Source organism: Argiope bruennichi, chromosome X1 (assembly GCF_947563725.1).
Source record: "Argiope bruennichi chromosome X1, qqArgBrue1.1, whole genome shotgun sequence".
Lineage (NCBI taxonomy): Eukaryota > Metazoa > Arthropoda > Arachnida > Araneae > Araneidae > Argiope > Argiope bruennichi.
This window is the reverse complement of record NC_079162.1, coordinates 26,323,286-26,344,744: the sequence shown is the minus strand read 5'-3', so window position 1 is coordinate 26,344,744 and position 21,459 is coordinate 26,323,286. Positions and strand designations below refer to the sequence as shown.

Sequence of the window (21,459 nt, the reverse complement as noted above, 5' to 3'; positions counted from 1 at the left end):
ACGAAAATATTACAAAAATACAAACAAACGAACAATTCTTTTAAATTTCACTTTTCACATCAAGGCAATTATCAATAAATATATTTCTCTTGTATTATAGAAGAGCTTATAATTTCAAATAAACTATTAGCATTACAGATCAATGACATTTTTAAACACACTTGAAGAAAAATAAGAAAATTTACAAAGAGAATCGCCTTTCTTGATTAGCTTTTAATCAATATTTACACTGTACATGCAGTTCTAGAACCAAATTACTCTTGATTATCATTTTGCGAGGAAAAGGTTTCTACTATGAATATATATATGTTTGGTAACGATATATATTAATAAGTAATATATCTTTCAAAGTTTTTTTTTATTAAGATAAACATTTCATTCTAGAAAAATGTAAATTTTTTCACTGAGAACCATTGTGAAGAGTGTCTAGATTTCACTGTGTACTTTTAAACAAAAAATCATTTTTCAAACTAATTCTCATTTTAAGCTTATATTTATTGAAAATAAAAACAATAAAAAAATAGATAACTCGAAAACATTAGTATAACTTTTCATACGCATTTTTCTTATTCTCAAGTCATCTGTAATAATTTGTATGCAAATATATTTTAAATTATAGTAATATATAAAAAAAAAACATAATATGTTTTTTATTAATTTCAATTTTTGAAATCCCTTATAATTTTATTCAATAAATGTGATAAAGTTGCCATCATTATTTTAGTTCCCAATTAAAGAAAAGATATTTATTCTAAGCTGTTTGGAATTGATAATGATTAAAGATCTTTTTTAGGTTTCTTTTACAGTGTCATATACTAAATAAATATTCTACGCTTTCACTAGTGTATTTCTTTTCTTTTCAAGCTAAAGATGAACATTTTGTAATATTTCAGAAAATGGTTTAATTGCTAACTGAAAATGTATAAATTTCAGAAAAGGGAAAAATAATTCAAAGTTTTCATACTTAGCTTCTTAAGAAAGATTTTTTAATGGAAAAGAGATATTAAAGACATTATCAATACATAAATTTTAATCATATTGTTCAAAAATTCTTTATTTTAATTAATTGGAATCATCCCTTTAGAAAAATGGATGCTTTTTATACTTGCAAGCAAGGATATCAGCAAGGAAATGTTAAACTGAGTTGTTATACCCTTAGTCTCAGTATTTATTTTTTCAGTTTTAACAGATATATAACTTCACTTATAATTTCAAGTTAACCTTAAAGTCTTCAGCGAAATGGATAGTCTTATGAATTAGCAAGAAAATGATGATGTAGAAAAATTCATTTTAATGCTATTAAGTTACGTTGAAAAACAAAGAAGCTTTTTCAAGCACAATCAATACATATTTAACACACTTCAACGTATTACAATATTTAAACATCATGTTAATTAGATTCAGAGTTCATTTTTACTCCTTTTTGTAATTTTGAATTGAGCAAATACTTCAGGTTTATTTTCGTTTCTTGAAATCGTGGTCTTAACACACAAAAACTTTGATAACAGCAAAAAATTATCGTATCCCATAGTGAAATAAATCTAAGCCTTTCGGCCAATCAAGAACGTCACAAACGAGTATTTTTAAACACTAACATGCAAAAATGACGGGTAACAGGCAAGCACTTACAAATATATAAACTATCTACATATTTACAGAGTTTTTTTTTTGTTTTTTTTTCCAAATTTTTCAGTAAATGGCTTATATCTAAATCTATATATACAAGTACAGAAATGCATTATTAACATGCATGAGCGCTTCAGCCTAAAGGTTAATAATGAGTCTAACGCGCAGTATTAGAAAATAGATTTTAACAAGCAAAATTAATTGAGAATTAAAAAAAATTGAGTTCTTTAAAGATAAACTAAAGTATGTACATGAAAAAAAATTAAGATTCGTCGGAATCTGATTGTAAGCAGAGAATACGCCCTAGAAAGAGAAACTTATCTTTATAATTCAAAAACAAACTTAAATATGACATAAAATTTATGCTTTACGAATATAATTAACTTAAAAGAAAAGTTTAAAAATTATAACTAAGTCGTATGGTTTTAAAGATTTCAACGGTATTTTTTAGGTAATAATGAAGTTCAAAACTAAGTTGTAATATGTAAGAAACTTTGACTTCAAATTTTCCACGCAAATAAAAATAACAAAACAAGACAACTGATAAGCCTTCCGAAAAACAGTGAAGCTTTATATGTGCAAAAATAATACATGTTAAACTTCTTTGAAAGCTAAAAACTTCTAAGCCAAGAAGTAAGGAAAAATAAAGTGTTCTAGTTTCACTCCTGAAATAAGGCGGTTGTTTCAAAGAAAATCTAACAACAAAGGATGAATTTATGAATTTTTCATAATTACCAAAGGTTAAGTAACGTCGTAGATTAAATCTAAATTGATTCTACAGAAAGAGCAATTTTATGCAGTAATAAATATCGATAAAAATTTAGTATTTCAAAATGAAACTAGAGTAGTCTTAACTTACAGGTTAAAAAAAGATTAATAGTTTTAAACCTAATTTAAATCACTCAGGAGAAAACATTTTATCCGTCTATATTCAAAAGAAAACAATAGCTGGACTTGAACCCTGGTACCCGACTTCAGGGTTTCAAGTTCTAAAATTGGAGACATAGCCTAGTGCTATGTTTTAGAAACATACGTACTTACACAACACTAATATCAAATCTAGAAAACTGCTGACAATTTCAGCATCATGTGCATTTAACTGAATGAAGAACTATGTACATAAAAGCCTTTGACTATCGATTTGCTTTGAGTTTAATGGAACATTAAAGGGGTCCTCCTACTTAGTATATAGCAAGCAATAATTTTTCGAAAATCTAAGATTTATTATTAAAAATGCCATTTTGACGAGTAATTTAAAAATGTAGTTTTAATTCATTTCGAAGGAATTTATATGTTTTTACACTTGCCTTATGCCTTGCATTGTGAGATATTATCTTTTTGTGAAACTGTTACTGAGTTTAGAACTGCCCCAAAAAAGTTATGAAATTTAATGTTGTTTTTTTATTTGGTTAGGGATGAAATGATCAAGAATTACTGTTAGGGCAATACTTCTTAATTTAAAAATTATTCTTAGTTTGAAAACATTATAAATCTTTCTTTTGAACTGAATATGCCTGTATGTCAACATCTGAATTATTCCAGCCTATTTAAAGGACAATTAAAACTAAAACTACTATAAATTGAATGTTTGTTTTAAGAAATTGTATTTTAAAGCAGAAAGTTTTTCTTCATGTATAAATCTTCTTTGAAATAAAATAACCAATACAAAAATGTACACAGTGCTTTTAGACACTCTTCAATAGTTCTAAAACCAACAAAATTTAATTTAATATTAGACTTTGTAAAACACACCTAAAATTAATGTTTGTTCGCTAAATATAAAATATCGCTTTTCACACTACACTTACAATATCTACAAATGATTCTCTCATCAATGAAATACCAGTTTAAAAACACTCTCAAGTTTGAATGACAATGAGTAGTTAACATAACTTTCTCACATATAAGCTATTTAATTTATAATATCTGTATAAACGAGGAATCATATTATATTTGACTTTATGAGAACACTTTTCTATGAAAATTTCTAAGCATTTCCATGAACCCTTACGGCAGTTCTTCAGTTGGCACATATGCACTTAGTGATTTACAAAGAGAGTGCTCTATTACTTGAAATAAATTTTCCATCATGAATATTTCCACAAATTTTGTTATAACTGTAAATAATATTCCTGAGAAATATGTAGTTTATTTTGGTTATCTATGAATTCATTGTGCTAAAAATAAGTGAAATTACTCTAGAACTGATTTAATTGTTTCCTTCCAAAAATGACGAAGTCTTCTGAGAGTAGTTAATAAGAACGAAAACATGCTTTATCAATAAAAGTATTCAAATTTAAATTTATACGGGTAAAAGAATTGCAGAAAGCCTCCAGAGGATTTAATTGGAAGAAAATGATAAAATCAATTACATTAAAATAATTCAGCCTGTTAAAGCAACTGAGTGTTCATGATTTTCGAACTATGCATATTCAATAATTTGTTCGGAATATGCGTTTCTAAAAATGATATTGCAATAAAAGACTTGTGCTTGCGTATTTTATGACTTTGACGTTCATGTACTTTGCAGGTGATAACTGTCAAACTACATCTGCTCCACATCCGGTATAAAACATTATACAGACTTAAGCTAATAATCGCGAAAAAAGCTTTTTGTTCACAATATCCACAATACACAGTTGAGGACGTGGAATTCATAGTTATAATTCTCTTGTGGACATGGGGACAGTTCTTATAAACCGCTGCACAATACGACATTTTGATATATCCTATATGTCACATTATAGTTGTAGTTCTAACAAACAAAGCGGGATCTCAGAAGCTGTGTATAGCATACAGTAATCGTCTCAAAGGGAGCACTATTTTCTGCTTTGCAAAACAAAAAAATGGTTTAGCATTTAACGGGGGTAGTAATTTATTTACATTTATAAGCGCGGTCTCAATGAATGAAAACGTTTCCATGTACAATAACTGTACGTTTACAGATTCTAAGATCTAGCTCTGTTAACACAGGATAATGGGATTGGGCTGATTTTGATACAACTCCATCGTCATCTGTCCGAAATTGTATGAGTTGTATCTACTGCAAGTATATCACGCGCGGTTACTTCGGGACTGACTTCTGTACCGCACCAGTACCGGAAGACCATTCTACCAACCGCTTTTAAGAAGTCAGTCCCGCCTAAATGAATACAGTGTAATAATATACTAACTACAAATACGAAATGTGGGATAAAGTGAGGGATCACAACTTATACAAAATATAGTCATTGCAGGACACTCCTACAATTGAACATAGGAGAGGGAAGGAACACGATTTCGACAAAATGGTTGAAGGAAGAGAAAACATATGCACAAAAAATTTGTTACATACTTATGAGCATTTGATCTCTCACTTATACAGAGAGAAAGAGTTGTTATATAAACTCTCAAATACTGCTTTGATTCCAAAGTAACATGCAATCTAACTACTATTTAATACTTATTGCTTTATCTGTAAAAGAAAAAGCATATATTTTCATAATTTTGTAAGCAGTTTCATGAAACATACCGGGATATCGGTTTGTAAATAATATGAAAGCTACATTTTGCAACTTGTATGATTACTGCTTGCAAGATGTCCATCGGTAGAACCTGTAATCCGGCACTGGTGCAGTAACAAGCAGAATCCATTTTGTTGCAAAACTTGCTTAACATAGTGTTTATGAAAAGTTAGTTGCGTTCTACTCTTTCAGCTATTAGTCATTATCAGTTCAGTAGATTCTTTCAGTTAATAAAAACACTCCCAGCAAGAGGCTCTGTCGCAACCATTTGACACAGAAAGTGCAATTCTGAGTACGTTTGGGTTACAATTTTCCTTTACTATTCGTCTAAAAATTATTTTATTAATTTCTACTTTACAGTTTTATGTAAAAATTTTTGTCCGTAAAATTCCTTATATTTTCAATGGACTAACAGGTAATTCATTTTGCACACTATAGCAGATTGATGTTAAATTTATTCACGCATTATAAAACTAATTATTTTAATTATTACAAATCGAATGATTGCAGTTATTTCCACAAATTGCTGATGTTATTCCAGGTTCTTTATTCAAGAAGGAAAAAATGAATAAAGTAAGCTAACTAAGAAAGTTCAGAAAATAATTAATATTTATTCTCATAGATATTTGAGTCATGAAGCATCGCTTGCAATTTTTTAAAAATTCAATGGACGACAGATGTTTATATATTTGGACTTCAGAAATTAAAATAAAATTTTTTACAATTCTTGTGTCAAAGAATTCCTGCTATGTAAAATATCTGGACATTTTTCAAGTACGTTATGGATGTCACGAGGCAGTCAAATTTCAATTCATTAATAGTCAAGTTGAGACCTTACTCTAACTATAATGAAGGTTGACAAAAATGTATAATAATAAGATTATAAGTATGCCTCCAGTACTTTTACAAATAATTAGATAACATTATTCAGTAAGAGGCTACTTTTTTAAAACTTCACAGAAAATGAAAATGACCACTGAAAAAGAACATTTGCGAAAATCGAATTAGTAAAATTTTCACTTAAAATCTTAAAATGCATATCATTTAAACTCAATATCAGGTCTTTTAACTATAGTTTAGTACTTGTACATATATGCACTCAAGTTGTATTAAGCAGATGTTTAAGTTGAAACGCAGTTATTGTAATGTGAATGCAAATCAATCGAGACCAAAGAATAAAATAAGCTCGTTTTAAATTAGTACCTTTGTATTATTTTCCGTGCGTATAGCACTTTAATTGGAGGCAGAAATCTTTCTTCTAATTATTCTTTGTCAGTGGCCAGCATTATCGAAAGATGACATTAAATCTCGATTACAAGATTAATATTTCTTTTCAAATGTTTTTGGAATTCATAATCACTACAAGTGTAATAGTCATAATACTGTCTTGGAACGGCTTTGCAGTTACTGATATTAATAGTAGACACAAAATACGTATGGAGCCTTAATAAAACCTTTTCATCTCACCAGAGACATTATTTCTAGTATATCTATTGGCTGGTTGTTTAAAAGCTACCTAAGACCTTAGAAGGATTTAGATATGTTTATCTTGTAACCGAGATTTTGTCATGCGAAAAAAAAAAAGAAGTCACCTTTGAAAATAACGTTGGCGCTTTGGTAGTGATGAGAATAGTCACTAAAATATTTCGATAAAACGATTGGTTATGAGCTTCGTAGATATTGTCTTATTTTTACAGTAAAATTGATTTCAGTCTTACTTCTATAGCACGGCTAACAACTTTAGATAAATATGAGGTCTCTAAACTAATAAAACTGTATATCAGATTCATTCTAAGGTTGCACTGCTTTCACCACATGCGCATGAGAGTTGCGTAGTATCAAAGAGCTTAAGATAAGCTAAATTTCCGGTTGGATAATTTGCATGACTGGAGGCAAAAGTTAACGAATGCAATTTCCTGTTTCCTAATTATTTTTCATCGGGTATTTATTCTGAGCAAAGTGAGGTCAAAATGCATCCTTAGAGATCTTTCAGTAAATGAAACTGAATTATAAAATGTGAAATGTTAGAAAAGTGTCGTCACGTAGTTGCATTTACATAGTTCATAAACGTATGTATTTTAAGTGCAATACTTTTGTTATAAAAGTGTACACGGAAAGAAAAAGCTCAAATATGCGTTTCGATTTAATCATTTGTGATGAAGATGGCCTTCCAGTCATTTGACATTCCATGAATAAAATGCGCGATTTTGAGTACTGAATGTGATTATTTTCAACTCTATACGAAGGAACGTTAGGGAATTCAGATGACTGGTTTGTGACAGATTTACAAAAACCACTCAGTCATTCTACTGTTTTCTAAAAGTCTCAAATCTACGCTTTCGTCCTGCAGAGACGAAACTCTCACTACGCAAAACAGAGACTATACACATTAAGATAGGGAGCGCGTCGCAACAATGACAAAATTGGCACTCGTTTTGATATTTCTACAACAGTCACCACCTTTGCACTCTGAAAATTTCTAGAACAATATAATGATTTTTCCTCTGTGGCACCATTTACACACTTGTGAACGGATTCAATTTGACACAATTTCTTCTTCTTTTTGGCTTTGAATTCCTTCTGCTTTCTTTCTTCTCTTAAATCAAAAATTAAAATCAATCTATTACTGCAATTTTTATTGCACACATTTTAAAGTTTCTAATTTAGCAGAGTAATGGTTATGTTTTGAATGCCTCACTAATTTACGAAATGTAACATAAATTTGAAATAAAAGGGCGAATTCCTTTCACGATTTTAGCAAATAAAGGTGAGACTATTGAATAATTTGGTCAAATTGTGTTGAATGTATAATTAATAATCGAAATGAGTTAATGTATTATGAACCCTTTAGTTTCCTGTTGCTGTTTCCATGTATTCCATTATGTTTTTTTTTGTTTAAAATATGATTCACTACTCATAATTTGCAAGAATGTATCGCAAGATAGATAACACTTTCCATAGAAAAAAATAAAAATTGTATTTAGACAAGATTTTAGCTTCTTACTAGCCTGTAATATCTCAAAAACATTCATTTGAAGAAGGAAATAAACCTTGAGAAATGTTTTTTTAATTAAACGAATATACATTCAATTAGTTCGTCAAAACACAAAAACGATCCAATTTTTTTTTTCTAATTAAACAGGATTTTTAAAAAAAATGTTTCAATTAAAAATTCATTCTCAGTAAAAAGAAAAAAAATCAAGAAAATATTTAATATAATATAGCTTGTTTTTGTGCTACATTATTTAGGAAAAAAAGGATATAGAAATTTTTCAGGATATATAGAGCTTTTTCAATGAAATCGTAATTTTATACATGCTTATAAGTTTCTTGCTTTGTCTAATTTTTATGAATGAATACCTTCACTGGTTCTTCTTATATATAAAGTTAAATTATTTGCATTTATTCCAGATCTCTGAGTATCTAAACTTATTTTTCCATGAGTTTTTGACCGAAGACAATACCAAATTATCTGAAAAGAATTTTAAATATTTTTTTTTCCTAAAACCTTCTAATCAACTGACGAGGATGCAATTCTGAGTTACTTTTAATTTGATGGAACAGTATTTCAAGAAGATATCTTACAAGATAGCGATTATCTATTATGGTGACAAAATTAGATATTACACAGGTCAGCGATGAAATAATTAATCCTGATACAGGGTTTGGATGCTAATTACTGAGAAAATAATTTAAAACTCCCATTATGTACAGTATTATCACAAATTACAGGTCTAAAACGTACAAATTAAGCGTATTTAAGAGAAACCGAATATTATTTGTAATTGTTTATAAAAACTCATTCATATATATAAAATAATAATATGATCTATAGAAATTTTATCAAAGAAGAATAAATTATTATTTTTTGAAGGTTTTCCTCGAAACTTTTAAACTCTCTGTTTAAGACAACAGTAATGCCAGAGAAAACTAGTTTAAGCCGGATCACTAGCCAGTTAATACCATATATCCACTCCCCGCTTCCATTACACCCCTTATATTTATCTATTTGCCCTTTTCCTTCTCCTCTCTCAATGTATTTCTTTGTTCAGACAGTACACGTATATATAATTCCAAGATTTAAGTAAAAGTGCCGTTTATTTTTAGTTTCTTTTTTGCAACTGAGAAAAGTGGCTTTGGAGAATTGGATGCGTTATTTCCCCAGAATATTTATGCTACATTTTTGGTCATTATATAACAAAAAGAAAAAAGAAATAAAGGAAAAAATTGTGAAAATTTGTATTTTGCTTGTTTCAGGATGAAATGAGGAATTAAAACAAATCATGGGCAATGATGTTCCAAGCTTCATGGCAACTTTCTATAGGTAATACAAACCTGACAAATGGAGACTTACGATTTGTTAAAAAGCAGTACTATTCCGTAATGAAAATGGATTTGCCTTTTTGCCTGTTAAACATTTAGTTCATGGAAAGGAATGCTTTGAAAATCTGGAATTGATACATAATTTCATATTCAGAAGACAGAAGGGCAGTTTGCGACGATTTGAAGGTGGAATTTGTGTTGTTTGGCCAACAGCATAGTTACCAAAAAATTCTTAATTTTTTTTTTTAATTGGGCAGCTAGAATAAGATTATCTAAAGAAAATATGGCCGAAAAGAAAGCCATTTGTCTGGAGTCAAAAATATTCAAAGAAAAAGTTTGATTAATCTAAAAAAAAAAAAAAAAATCCCTTACTGATTACGCAAAGTCTGTTTCCATCCTTCATATATGATTAAACCTTATAAAACAATTTATTAAGGTTTTTATTGTTGATTGAGAAGGTTTTAAAGACCTTTCTGGACAGATACTGGGATATTTCAAAGCAAAGCTCAAAGAAAGAGCATCTGTCGAGACTAAAATCCAGAAACTGATAAAAAAGGAAATTTTTGTGTTCAAAATTAAAGCAAACGAGAGAAAAGCTCGGAAATAAATGATATTAGGTTTTCTTCTCAACCAAACATTCTCAAATTACAAATCTATTATGGAAGAGATGTTAGCAAATGTTAAGATATTAAAGAACAGTAAGAGCTATAAAGTTCATTTTCTCGATTTGAACCTGGACTATTTCTTTGAGAATTTAGGTGCAATCAATGAGGAGCAAGGTTAAAAATTTTAATCAATACATAAAGAAAATAGAAAGACGACATCAAGATAAGGTGGGATATCAGTAAATTAACCGACTACTTCTGGATATTAAACATGGGTGACTTTTGGTAAACATAAAAGAAAAAAAGCAGAAAAAGAAGATGCAAATGCAAAACAAGCATATGTGAAGCGATAACATTTTTTAAAAAAAATCTTCGGAAACATTTTGATAAGAATTATTTCTTCCGATATAATAAAATTTTGTTGGGAAAAATCTCACACGATTAAAAAAAAATCGATTTAATATTCTGAGTCAGCAATGAAAACAATATAAAAATCAGTTAGCCAAAATATAACAATTTTCAAAAAGAGATTTTTTTTTTGTAGGCTTGTGCTATTTTAAACTTTGAGTACTTTGTCACAAGTTAATTGATTAAAGCGCTAAAAATATTCTGGAATTGAAAAGAAATAGTCCAATTTCTTAGATAATAAAAGCAACATGGAAAGTAAGATTAAGTAAGTTAAAAACCCTTTACGGTGAATATGTCTCAGATGATCAAAATTCAGTTAGATATATGATATTAAGTTGTTTTCTATTGAATAATACCCTACCATTTTACCCTATTGTGTTATGTGATGGTTTAATATTAACTGGAATGAAGTCAGAATTTGAGAAAACTTGTAGCGTTTTTTAGCATCACTGGGGTGAAAATTAAAAATAGATCTCGGTAATCGAAATTGCGTACAAATGATTCCGTTCGTAAAAGAAACTATTGAATTTCTTGTTGATAATTACATATCTACTTGAAGATTTCTCCATGACTTGATAAGCATCCATGTAATTGAGATTACAGTCCAGCTCAATATAATCTGACTCAAGTCCACGCAATTGGTAGGTATAACGGACATCTCTTTAACTGTAGTATCTATATAGTTCTTTGATTTTCAGTTCGTTTTTTCGATATTAACTACAGGAGAGTACCTTTCTTGATTCTTCATATGAAAAACCCACGATAAGTTTCCACGTCACTAAATCCGCGTCAAAACTGTAAACCAGAAATTTACATTGGGATAACTGGAATGCAGGCATTTCGTGCAAAATTAATTTCATTTTCATGAAACAACATACCTTTATCTGTACTGAATCATGCAGAATGTTCGAAAACAAAGCATTGTCCTGAATGTAAAACTGTTTTTATCAGCACAATGCTCTTAACATTATTTACTCGATAAATCATAATTATTCTTATTCTATGTAGACGAAAATTAGAAGATTGGGTTTTCCACGTGAGTTCAAGATTTATGTCAATTGTTAGATGCTTCTATGAACTTTTTTTTCTTCTTGGGCCATTCTGATCTACAGAAGTTCTAAATATCTTTTGTTTGACTTCTGGATGATGGGAGTCTTGCAGCAGACTACTCTTCCTTGTCCTCTCTGAAGAGGTAGGTGGTCCAGTAGACCAAATTGAAGAGTGCGAACATGAGGGGAAAGAAAATACGCGAGATGACATCAATGCGCTTGGAGCGTGAAGGAAACCTGTTCATCCACCGCCTGCACAGATTCTCCTTCGGGCTCTTCATGTGTACTTCGCACTGGCGCATCTTCTCGGCGTGCAGATCACCGTGATGGTGCACCAAGGGCTTCTGGAAAGAAGGATACTTTAGTCTGCAACATTCAACGATACAAGAAGGCACATTCATTTGTTTCTAATGATGATACAAGGGCCAAATATGATTTTTCTACGCTAAATATTTGGCATCAGGCATATTGAAAACTAAAAACTATTTTCTATGCGTGAGAACTTCTAAAGTCATGGTCACTTTTCAGAAATGAAGCTGCTAATATGAAACCTGCCAAAATTACTAACAGTTCTGATGTGTGAACTTTTTAAAACTTTAGCAAGTTAAAATAATAGACATTAATAGACGATGTAAAGTAATTCTTTAATATACAAAAAAAATAATAATATAAAAATAAATAATATAATTATTTTTATATTAATATATAAAAATATATTTAAATATTATCTTTTAGCTTAAAGTTAATTAAGGTTCATTCCCATATTAGCTTTTCTAATCACAAAAGTAATTAGGGCAGCGATAAGATAATTACGGAGTTATGAATACTGGGTGTAATGGTAACGAACATACGAAAAAGTTCAAGAAACTTCGATATGCATTTACCTTTACCTGAATTATTTTGGCTACTTATTTTTATCCAGTGGATTGCATAAATTTTGTTTAATTGTTTTTAATTAAATTTATCAATTGTTTTATTTACTTGTTTGAAGAATTAGTGAAAACTTGTAATGTAGTAGAAATTTAAAGTGTTTCTTGTGTGAAACTTTGATATAAAATCCATATATTTAAAATCAGTTAATGAAATTAATACGCTGATCGTTTGGCACAGTATGGACAATATTGATTCTCATCACACTGCAAGCGATATATAAAGAAAAAGTCCCTTATGTGTAAATCTTTAATAGAAATCAGAATCTCAAGCATTTTAGATTACTTCAGTAATATCAAGTATACATGTATATATATATATATATATATATATATATATATATATATATATATATATATATATATATATATATATATATATATATATATATATATATATAGCGCGGTTGATGGCTATCAAACTACTAAAATATTTGACTTCAGCATGAAAAAAACTATTAGAATGAGATATTTTTTTCTCTTGTGCTGAAAAAAAAAGTGAAATTTTGTATTCCTTTGTGATTGTTAAGTTTTTTTCCATTACTTAATTCACAAATAAACAGATCGTATAATAGTTGGTATAAATGTATTTTTTGCCGAATGTATTCTAAATTTATTTTATGGCTTAAAATTACCCTTCAGATCCGTTTATAATTTTTTAGAGGTTTTAATACACCCATGGCATCAATTCATTTGTTTTTTTTGAGGTGTTAGATTTACTTTAATTTTGTCTTTTTGTATGTATAAGAACATACATTTTCCCCTTGCATTGGCATCTTTACTGTTAGAGAAACTAACAAATTCTACGCACAGGGACTTAAAGTGATAGTAATGTATTTCTTTCTCTTTATGAACGAGTGTTTCTTGGACACTAATGGTGACACAGGACATCTTAACTTTCTCACTTTCAACGTTACAGGTAGAAAATAAGATATGCGTAAGTATAAATATACATTGGAAAATTAAATGAACTAGTTGTAAGTGAAATAGAAGTTTTAGTTTTTCACGAATTATACAGAAATATTTAAAATACGAAAATTTTCTTAATTGCTTTCATTTGCAAGATTTAATAAATTTTACGGAAAACAATTTACTGTCAAACTTTCCATGACCCCGGTGAAGATCTGCATTCCTATTTCAGAAACACCGCACTATATTCGTAGCAAAAAGGACGTTTTCTTAAAAATAAATTATCTCTCATTAAAAACCAGTTTACTTAAATTAGCCTAAAATGGAAAGATATAATATCGATTTTATTATCATCCCTGTTATGGAAGGGTCTTCTATTAAGGATAATTTAAAGCTTAATTTGGATTTTAAACTAAATATTAACATGGGCAATGTTTATGGACTGTCATCAAGGAATAATAGATTAATTAAGATTGATTTATATTTCGACAGTAAAGTTTGCAGCAATGAAATTTTTATTATTTTTTAGGTAATTTTGTTGTTTAGCAGAATAAAATTGATTGAGGCGACTCCTAAGATATATATATATATATATATATATATATATATATATATATATTTGGAAGGGAGGACAAAAATTTCTGGTTTTGTGTGCCTATTTATTTATAAGCTATAATAATTACCGACATTTTGTTCATCGGATTGTTTTATTGATCGATTGTTTCAATAGTTTGTTGCGCCACTGAAGCATGAAAATACGCCCAATGTTTATGTTAGTAATAAATAATTTCGAAGCCGATAACAACGATTTACAATTTCCTGGGAATTACACGTGTTTTATTGTTTATTAAAAATTAATCTTATCAGGTGATTTTAAAAGCTGAAAACTCTACTTTTTAAGAGAATAAGTTCGAGCTTCACATAGATCTTTTTGCAGCACAAAAGTGACTTTCCGTGCAACACAAAAAGTAATTTTCATATTTTTATCCTGCCTGGATCTTTTAGCCAGAAACATTCCAGTTCATTAACACACAGATAATACTAATAACTTGCAGATAATACTAAAAACAACAAAAGCTTACTTCGAAACCGAGTCTACGAAAATTAAAACAATTTTTAATAATTAGCTAGAAATAGTAATCACTTCCTCCTCATATGACTTTTGTCAATTTCGTCATTTTTTTGTCAAGTTCGCATTTATGGAATAGTTTATAGTTCAAAAAGGATTATTCTCTCATTTTTCACAATTTTTTGAATTTTTTTCAGTATTTTTGAACCAAAGCAGATATTTTTTATTTTATCTACTTTCTAATTACTTTAACACAGATTGACTTTCAAATTTCAGAATAATAAGAGTTCGCCTCTGAATTCAGATATAAAAATCTGCCTTCATTTGGTAAATGAATGGTTCAAAAAATTGATCATCATTATTCGGTTGAACAGGATCTCAGAATTTCATTTTCATTTCAAAGAAGTTATTAGGAATTACTGATATTAATTTTTATGCATAGTTACTTAACTGAAAACATTTTTAAGTTTTTATGCCTTTAACATAAATCTTTTCTTCTTAAAATTTTCAGTTTATGTTTGCTTAATCAATTCTATAAAAATTAATTAGCAGAAGATTTATTAAAAATCATTAATTATCTACATCTAAAAGCATATTAAAGTTAAAAGTAAACTTTGTATGTCGAAATTAGGTAATAATTAAAACATATATGCCTTACATGTTCAAACGGCAGAAGTAAAATATACAATATAGTGAAACGATAACACTTGATAAGACTGGTATAAAAGATGAATATAGCTCATTGAAAATCCGCTTATGAATCAGCGGATGAAAATTATTTTGACTCAACCATCAGGAAATAAAACCGACTTATTTCTTTATTTCAAAAATTCTAAAGTAATGAAAATTCTTGTGAAGATGAATGGTTCTAAGGACATCTTTCAAGATATTTTAAGTTCTATTATAATAAAATTTAGGTAACGAGATTTAACAATATTGAATTATTACCAGAGGCTGATACCTTTTATATTCTCCCTTATAATATTTCAGAATATTTTAACCCAACATAAAATAATAGGCTTCTGTTCATAAAATTTGGGGTCAGGAAACATTGACAGTTCATGTTTATTTCAATACTAGTGATCAAACATGATGTTGTAAGCACACTTTATTTAAAATATTTCAGAAAATTTTATCTTGATTTCGTAATTTCTTAAAAATATTCTTTAAAAATCAGTAAATTTATAAAAGATAAATAAGAACGAGAACAGCGATTAAAATATTAAAAAATTTAATTTTGTATTTAATTTCATATTCAATTATTTAAAAACTTTAGATGAATAACTAAAAGTTCTTCAATAAGAACGTCTTCATCAAATAAAAAAATAGCAGATAAAAGATCAATTAAAAAATACCGTGTTGATGATTAAGAGATCTTATTTATCGATTCTGAAACCCTTTAAAATTAAACGCAAATAAGATGGCAATGTAAATGTGAAATCCTCTGCAGTTTTGGGTTAAAAATGATTGATTAAACTGAATTTCTTTTTGTTTATCACTAATGAATGCTTTACTGGTATTTTATTTTCCCACTTTTCTAAGCCGCGAAAAAATTTTAATGTATGGATTGGAGGGAGATTTTTTTTGAATAAAAAAAGAGTCATAATTGAAAAGAAGCGAAAGAAATCTTTATTCAGCATTAATGCATAAAATAATGTACGCAAACGTGTGAATATTATAACAAGTCACATGAAAATAGCTTCTAAAAAGCCTTTTCCCATTTTATTCTGGTAAGTAATAGCCTGTGGTAATAAAAGGGTCACAGACTTTATTGAAACCTCTCATAAGGGATGATATTGAGCGACCAAGCAATAAACTTAATGCTGATGCGGCTACTGAATAGCCATTCGAGAAAGAATGGATAACTCTTATGCGACCACTCATGTTAGAAGGAAGATATTCAGTGAAGCTTATAACGCAAAGATCATTGATTTTTGCAAAAGCCAGAGTATTTTGATTAATATATATAAAACCGAAGGTTTTTTCCTCCTTTCACAGACCATGGTGAAATCTTTCTTTAACTCTTATTACAGTGATGGATTGTTTTATGTTATTGGCTCCCGCCAAATTGCTATGAACCCTGCAGCTGTCGTATTGAAAAAAGAAGCCATGGAGATATTTATTCCTAGATAAGTACATTTCAGTGGCAAAAGACAGTTTTAAGTAATGACTATATTAATAGGATGTCAGGAAAAAATAAAAATATTTTATTGTCACTGGCTGTAATGGTCTAAGTGTTCTAAATAAGTCAATCATAGAATTCTTAGAAGCTTTATTCGTATTTTATCTAATTGACGAAAACAAATTTATGGTCATTTGTTTTGGTTGTTATCATTCCGTCAAACATACTAGAGTATCTATATTTATATAATGGCATGTGGTATTTATTTATAATAACACAATTAAGTTTAATCTTATTTTCAACTGTTTATCAAAAGAACAACAAATAACATTTTGCATGAAAAATGAGCAAATCCAGTAGTTAAAAGGAAGACAGCTCAAAGGCATATTAGCAAATTACGATTAATTAACTGATTGCAAAAAAATAAGGATTATTTCAGAAAAAAAAAAACTAAAATGGAATTGAACAATTGCATTCTCCTAGGTAATCGTTTTCAGAAAACAACAAACTTGGAAAAGGAATTAAAATAACATTAACAAAATCTCATAATTCATCAAAAAATAAAATTTATTGATCTTGAAGAACTGATACTGTAAATGAAGATTTTTCTGTACAAATGGGATGAGCATGATTGTGAAACTCGTAAAACTCAGCAGCCGTAACAGCTCTAAATATTATGAAAACCTCATTTGAGCCATAAAATTTTAGAAATATTATTCAGAAAATAATAAAAGTTGCAATATATTATTTTAAACTTTATTTTACAAATAGAACAAATTGCAAATAAGTTTTAGAAATGTTTATGCCTAAAAAGGGATGATGAGCGCATTTTTTTCTCACAGGTATTTAGAGGTAATCGGCCTGTCGTCATATTATCTAAAAGTAGTATTAAATTTTTTTCTAAATGAATTTTTATATAATTATAATAAATGCTTTATGAGCATTATTTTATTCTTAAATTTAAACCATTATATAAAATTCAAGAATATTTCTTGTATTTGAGTACAGTTCCAATATTTAAAAAAATAGTTGAAAAATGTAAAAGATTTAAGGAGTTTTTTTTTAATTCTAAAATTTTTGATTTATTAAGTAATCACTGTAGCACAGAAAAACAAATATAATTCATTGTTAAGCAATAACTTAGGAGGGGATTACTTGAGATCAGATGCAGTAACTGCTTATTTGCAGAGAAATATCAGTCTCTTTTATTTCTGCTCTCACTATTATAGAAGGAAACTAGACAAAATAAAAAAAAATTACAGTGGCCTACTTTTTGTCAAATTTCAAAATGTTTAAATAGAATAAGGTTCTTCTAAATCTTAGATATCTAAAAATGATGTTATTACCATAGCAAAAGTTGTAGCTCCATCCTCAAGATGGTCAGCCTCAAGAGCCGCATGCTCCAGCTCCCATTGTTTCTTTTGTTGTTCTTTGGCCATCTTTTTGTGCACGTCACTGCGCGAAGCATAGTTGACTAGTGCAAACTCGAGTAGTGCCCCGAACACGAAGGTCAAACAGACTCCTGTCCACACGTCAATGGCTTTGGTGTAAGAAACGGGTGGCAGGGATGCATTGATACCAGATGTTTGAGTTGCCATGGTCAGCAATGTGGTCACTCCAAGAGAGACACGAGCGGGAACAGCATTCTGGTCCAGCCAGAATGACACCCATGATACAATGACCAACATGCAACATGGTATGTAGATTTGGATAAGATAGTAACTGAACTCTCTCTTAAAGAGAAGATCCACTTTCAGACAGCTGTACTCTCCTGCAAAGGAAATAAACTAACGTCGGTTAGATAGACTCAATATGCATCTGTCATTTTCTTTCTACTGAGTGGTTTCATAGCATTTTAATGAATGCCTACCAGAACTGTCCAGGCCATAAAATTTACTCTTTTTTGTTGCCACAGAAATAGAACTTCCTTTATTTTTCGTTTCTGTTACTCGGGAGAAGATCATGCAACATCGGCTTATTTGTTCATAAAATATTACCGTGAACAAAATGAAACATTTCTGTTATATTTCCTTTACATGAGATGATATCGTAACTACTCTTCCTATAACGCCTGACATTAAGCAGACTTTATTTCTGGTCCAGTTCTGTAACAAGCAGACTGACGTTTAAGAATTAATATTGCTGAAAAATTTTTAACGTAGATTTATCAGATTAAACTTGAATGGTAAAGGATAAAATAAGAAATTAAATTTTCGCAATTAATTAAATAATCTACAAGTTCATCTTCAAACTAACTTTTATTTTGAAAGTTCATAAAATGAATAAGTTGCGTGAATAAGCAATTCATTGTTTTTAGAGAATAGTATTGGATGCCCCACAATATTTTTGATGGCAATATTCAGAAAATACTTTAATTTTTAGTAAACTCGTTTCCTACATTTTTGAATGTGAGATTCTATTGAAATAGCTTAAAAATCATCTTTACGTATTTCTCAAATAAATAAATAAATAAAAAGTGACGCGAAAATTTGGTCAAATTAGGAAATTGTGAACTTTATTTCTATTAAAATTACTAGATTTACTTTACAAATAAGAAAGAATTTTGGTGGGCTGAGTGCAAAACGGATATATTTTTCAGTAAATTTGACTTATTTTAAATCATATAAGAGGAGAAAATAGACATGAAACAAATTTATGCGCCTTCACTGATTCTCTTCCGTTTTAGTATTTTCCAGAAGGATATGGAAATAGAAAAAGTGATCGATTAAGTATTTAAATTAATTAAAAACTCTAGTAAATATAATTTCATTCGACAAAGTCTTTTGGTTGAACAGTAATGCATGGTTTGTATTGACATAAAATTCATAATTTTATATTTTGTAGAATTTACATCATAAAATATAATTTTGAACAAAGACACCAACCTGAACTTACCTTCTGTATCGAAGCGAGATATGGAATTTTCGCGAATGAGACTGACATTCTTAATAATTTTTAAAGAATATGTCACTTACCTCTAAAACTCTCAATAATTATACAAAGGCACGAGTTCCTACTTGGATGTTATATCGTTTACATTCATTATACTTTTTTTAAAATTAATGTTATTATTATTTAAGACCAGCTGCACAACTCACCTGTATTTGTTCGACTAGTACAATAGTCGGTGAAGAACCTTTCCAAAGTAAATCGGGGAAGATGGAGGTTCTTAGTCACTTGCACGGGGTCCCCTTCTTTCCAAAGAAAAACTAAATCTTCAGTGGTATAACCGTCTAAAATAGAAAAAAAAGAGACACAGTAAAACTTAATAAGTCGAATTTTCAACTATCCATTTCTCCATATAAAAGACAATAACTTCTCAGTTGAACTCTGATAACTCGTTAATTTATTCAGTTAAAATTATCATATTTATTGTTTCTACAAAACACGAAACAGGTATCTTATAAAAAAAATCTTAAGTTTCATTATCTTTAAACGTTTTTCAACATTTTAAAGTACATTAATTTGATCTGGTAAACCAAAAGTAAAAGGTGTGATTCGACTTATCAGAGTTTTACTGTTCTTCTGAAAAAGCGCATAAAGCTTATAGACTTACCTCACAATGCAGCACCGATTATGTAAAAAAATCTCTCAGTATAACCATGGAATAGAAATAGGAATGTGATTTCAAGGATCATAATGATAGGTGCATTCACAAATGATGCATTTTACTTTTCATCTTTTAATCATTATTTCCCGATATTGATCACAGATTTGTCTTTTGTGTAATGCTATATGGTGCCTTAAATGATCTCTAAAATTGTGTTTTCAATGTAAATACGGTGCGTTTATGAAATAATTTGATACATGGATGCAGAATAACTTCGAAATAATTATTAAAGCATTAAGCGAAATCATGGAAATAAAAATTAATACATGCTAAAAATATTTAGTGGAAACTATATTTAATAAACAGAAGCCATCAGGACATAAACAATTAAAAGGGGCTAAATTAAATTAATGGAAAACGAGAGAAGAGTTCAATAATAAGCCAAAGCCATTAAATGATTAAAAAAAATTCATAGAAAAAAAACCCGACCAATAAGCAATAAATTGAAACTGAGTCTAAAAATGTATAATGAACTCATATCTGTAAAAGAAAGTTAAATAAAAATTGAGTGGAAAAAGTTATTTTGATACCCTGCTTCTGACTAATAACTCTTCCTTCAAATCCTTTGTCTATATGAGTTTTGCCGACAACCGAGTTTTTGACTACATTCAAATAAATGCCTATAAAAATAATGCTATACTTTACCAATTCTATGCGTTATTTAACGAAAAAAATTCATAAAAATAATAAAATTTCAATTGTTTTAATACTTGTTATGATTTAATTAAATAGCACACTAAATTTCATATGCGAATCAATTATGTCGGATATATAGAACTAATCAAAGAAGCTGTCAGAAGAAATATCAGGGAAATAAAATATTTATTGCTTAAATTGTGACAGATTCATGTATAAGCAACCATTAATGAAAGTATTTTCTAATTTTTACTTATCTCAAATTGTTTTCGGATTACACTAAAATGTTACATACTGTATTTTAAACTTAAAACTTCTATTTTACCGAATACTTTGGATCGAACAGCGATTCTTAAAATGAATAATGTTTATAAAACCAGTTATAAGACTGGTCATTTTTGAAACGTGAGTTAGTTTATCGAACACATTCCCGTCCATTTTTTACTTACTCCACCACCAACCAAATTTATCCCAAACTGAAAAATACGAAATCAAACAAAGGAAAAGAATTGGCGCTCTGTTGTCTATTGAGGTACACAAACGTTCTCTCTCTAAACATGTAAGAAAAACACAAACACACGCTTCCGGGGGAGCCAAATAAAAAAAGAAAAAAGAAAGAAAGAAAGCATCCCCAAATAGTAAGAAAAGAGGCAAAAGATTCCTATAACGA

At 29.0% G+C, this 21,459-nt stretch overlaps 1 protein-coding gene across 3 annotated transcripts in view; it reads right to left on the bottom strand.

Annotated features, from left to right (window-relative positions):
* Positions 1 to 10,607: 10,607 nt before the first annotated feature.
* The window catches only part of LOC129958965 (glutamate-gated chloride channel-like), a 362,731-nt gene continuing 351,879 nt past the window's right edge, over positions 10,608 to 21,459 (bottom strand). For 2 of the 3 annotated variants that reach the window (XM_056071721.1, XM_056071722.1), the window contains exons 9-11: positions 19,642 to 19,776; positions 17,890 to 18,314; positions 10,608 to 11,858 (exon numbers count right to left, since the gene is read on the bottom strand). In XM_056071721.1, the coding sequence (XP_055927696.1) occupies positions 11,631 to 11,858; positions 17,890 to 18,314; positions 19,642 to 19,776 (788 nt within the window). In that variant the 3' untranslated portion in view covers positions 10,608 to 11,630. The remainder of the gene's footprint in view (positions 11,859 to 17,889; positions 18,315 to 19,641; positions 19,777 to 21,459) is intronic. The other variant, XM_056071723.1, reaches the window with a different exon arrangement.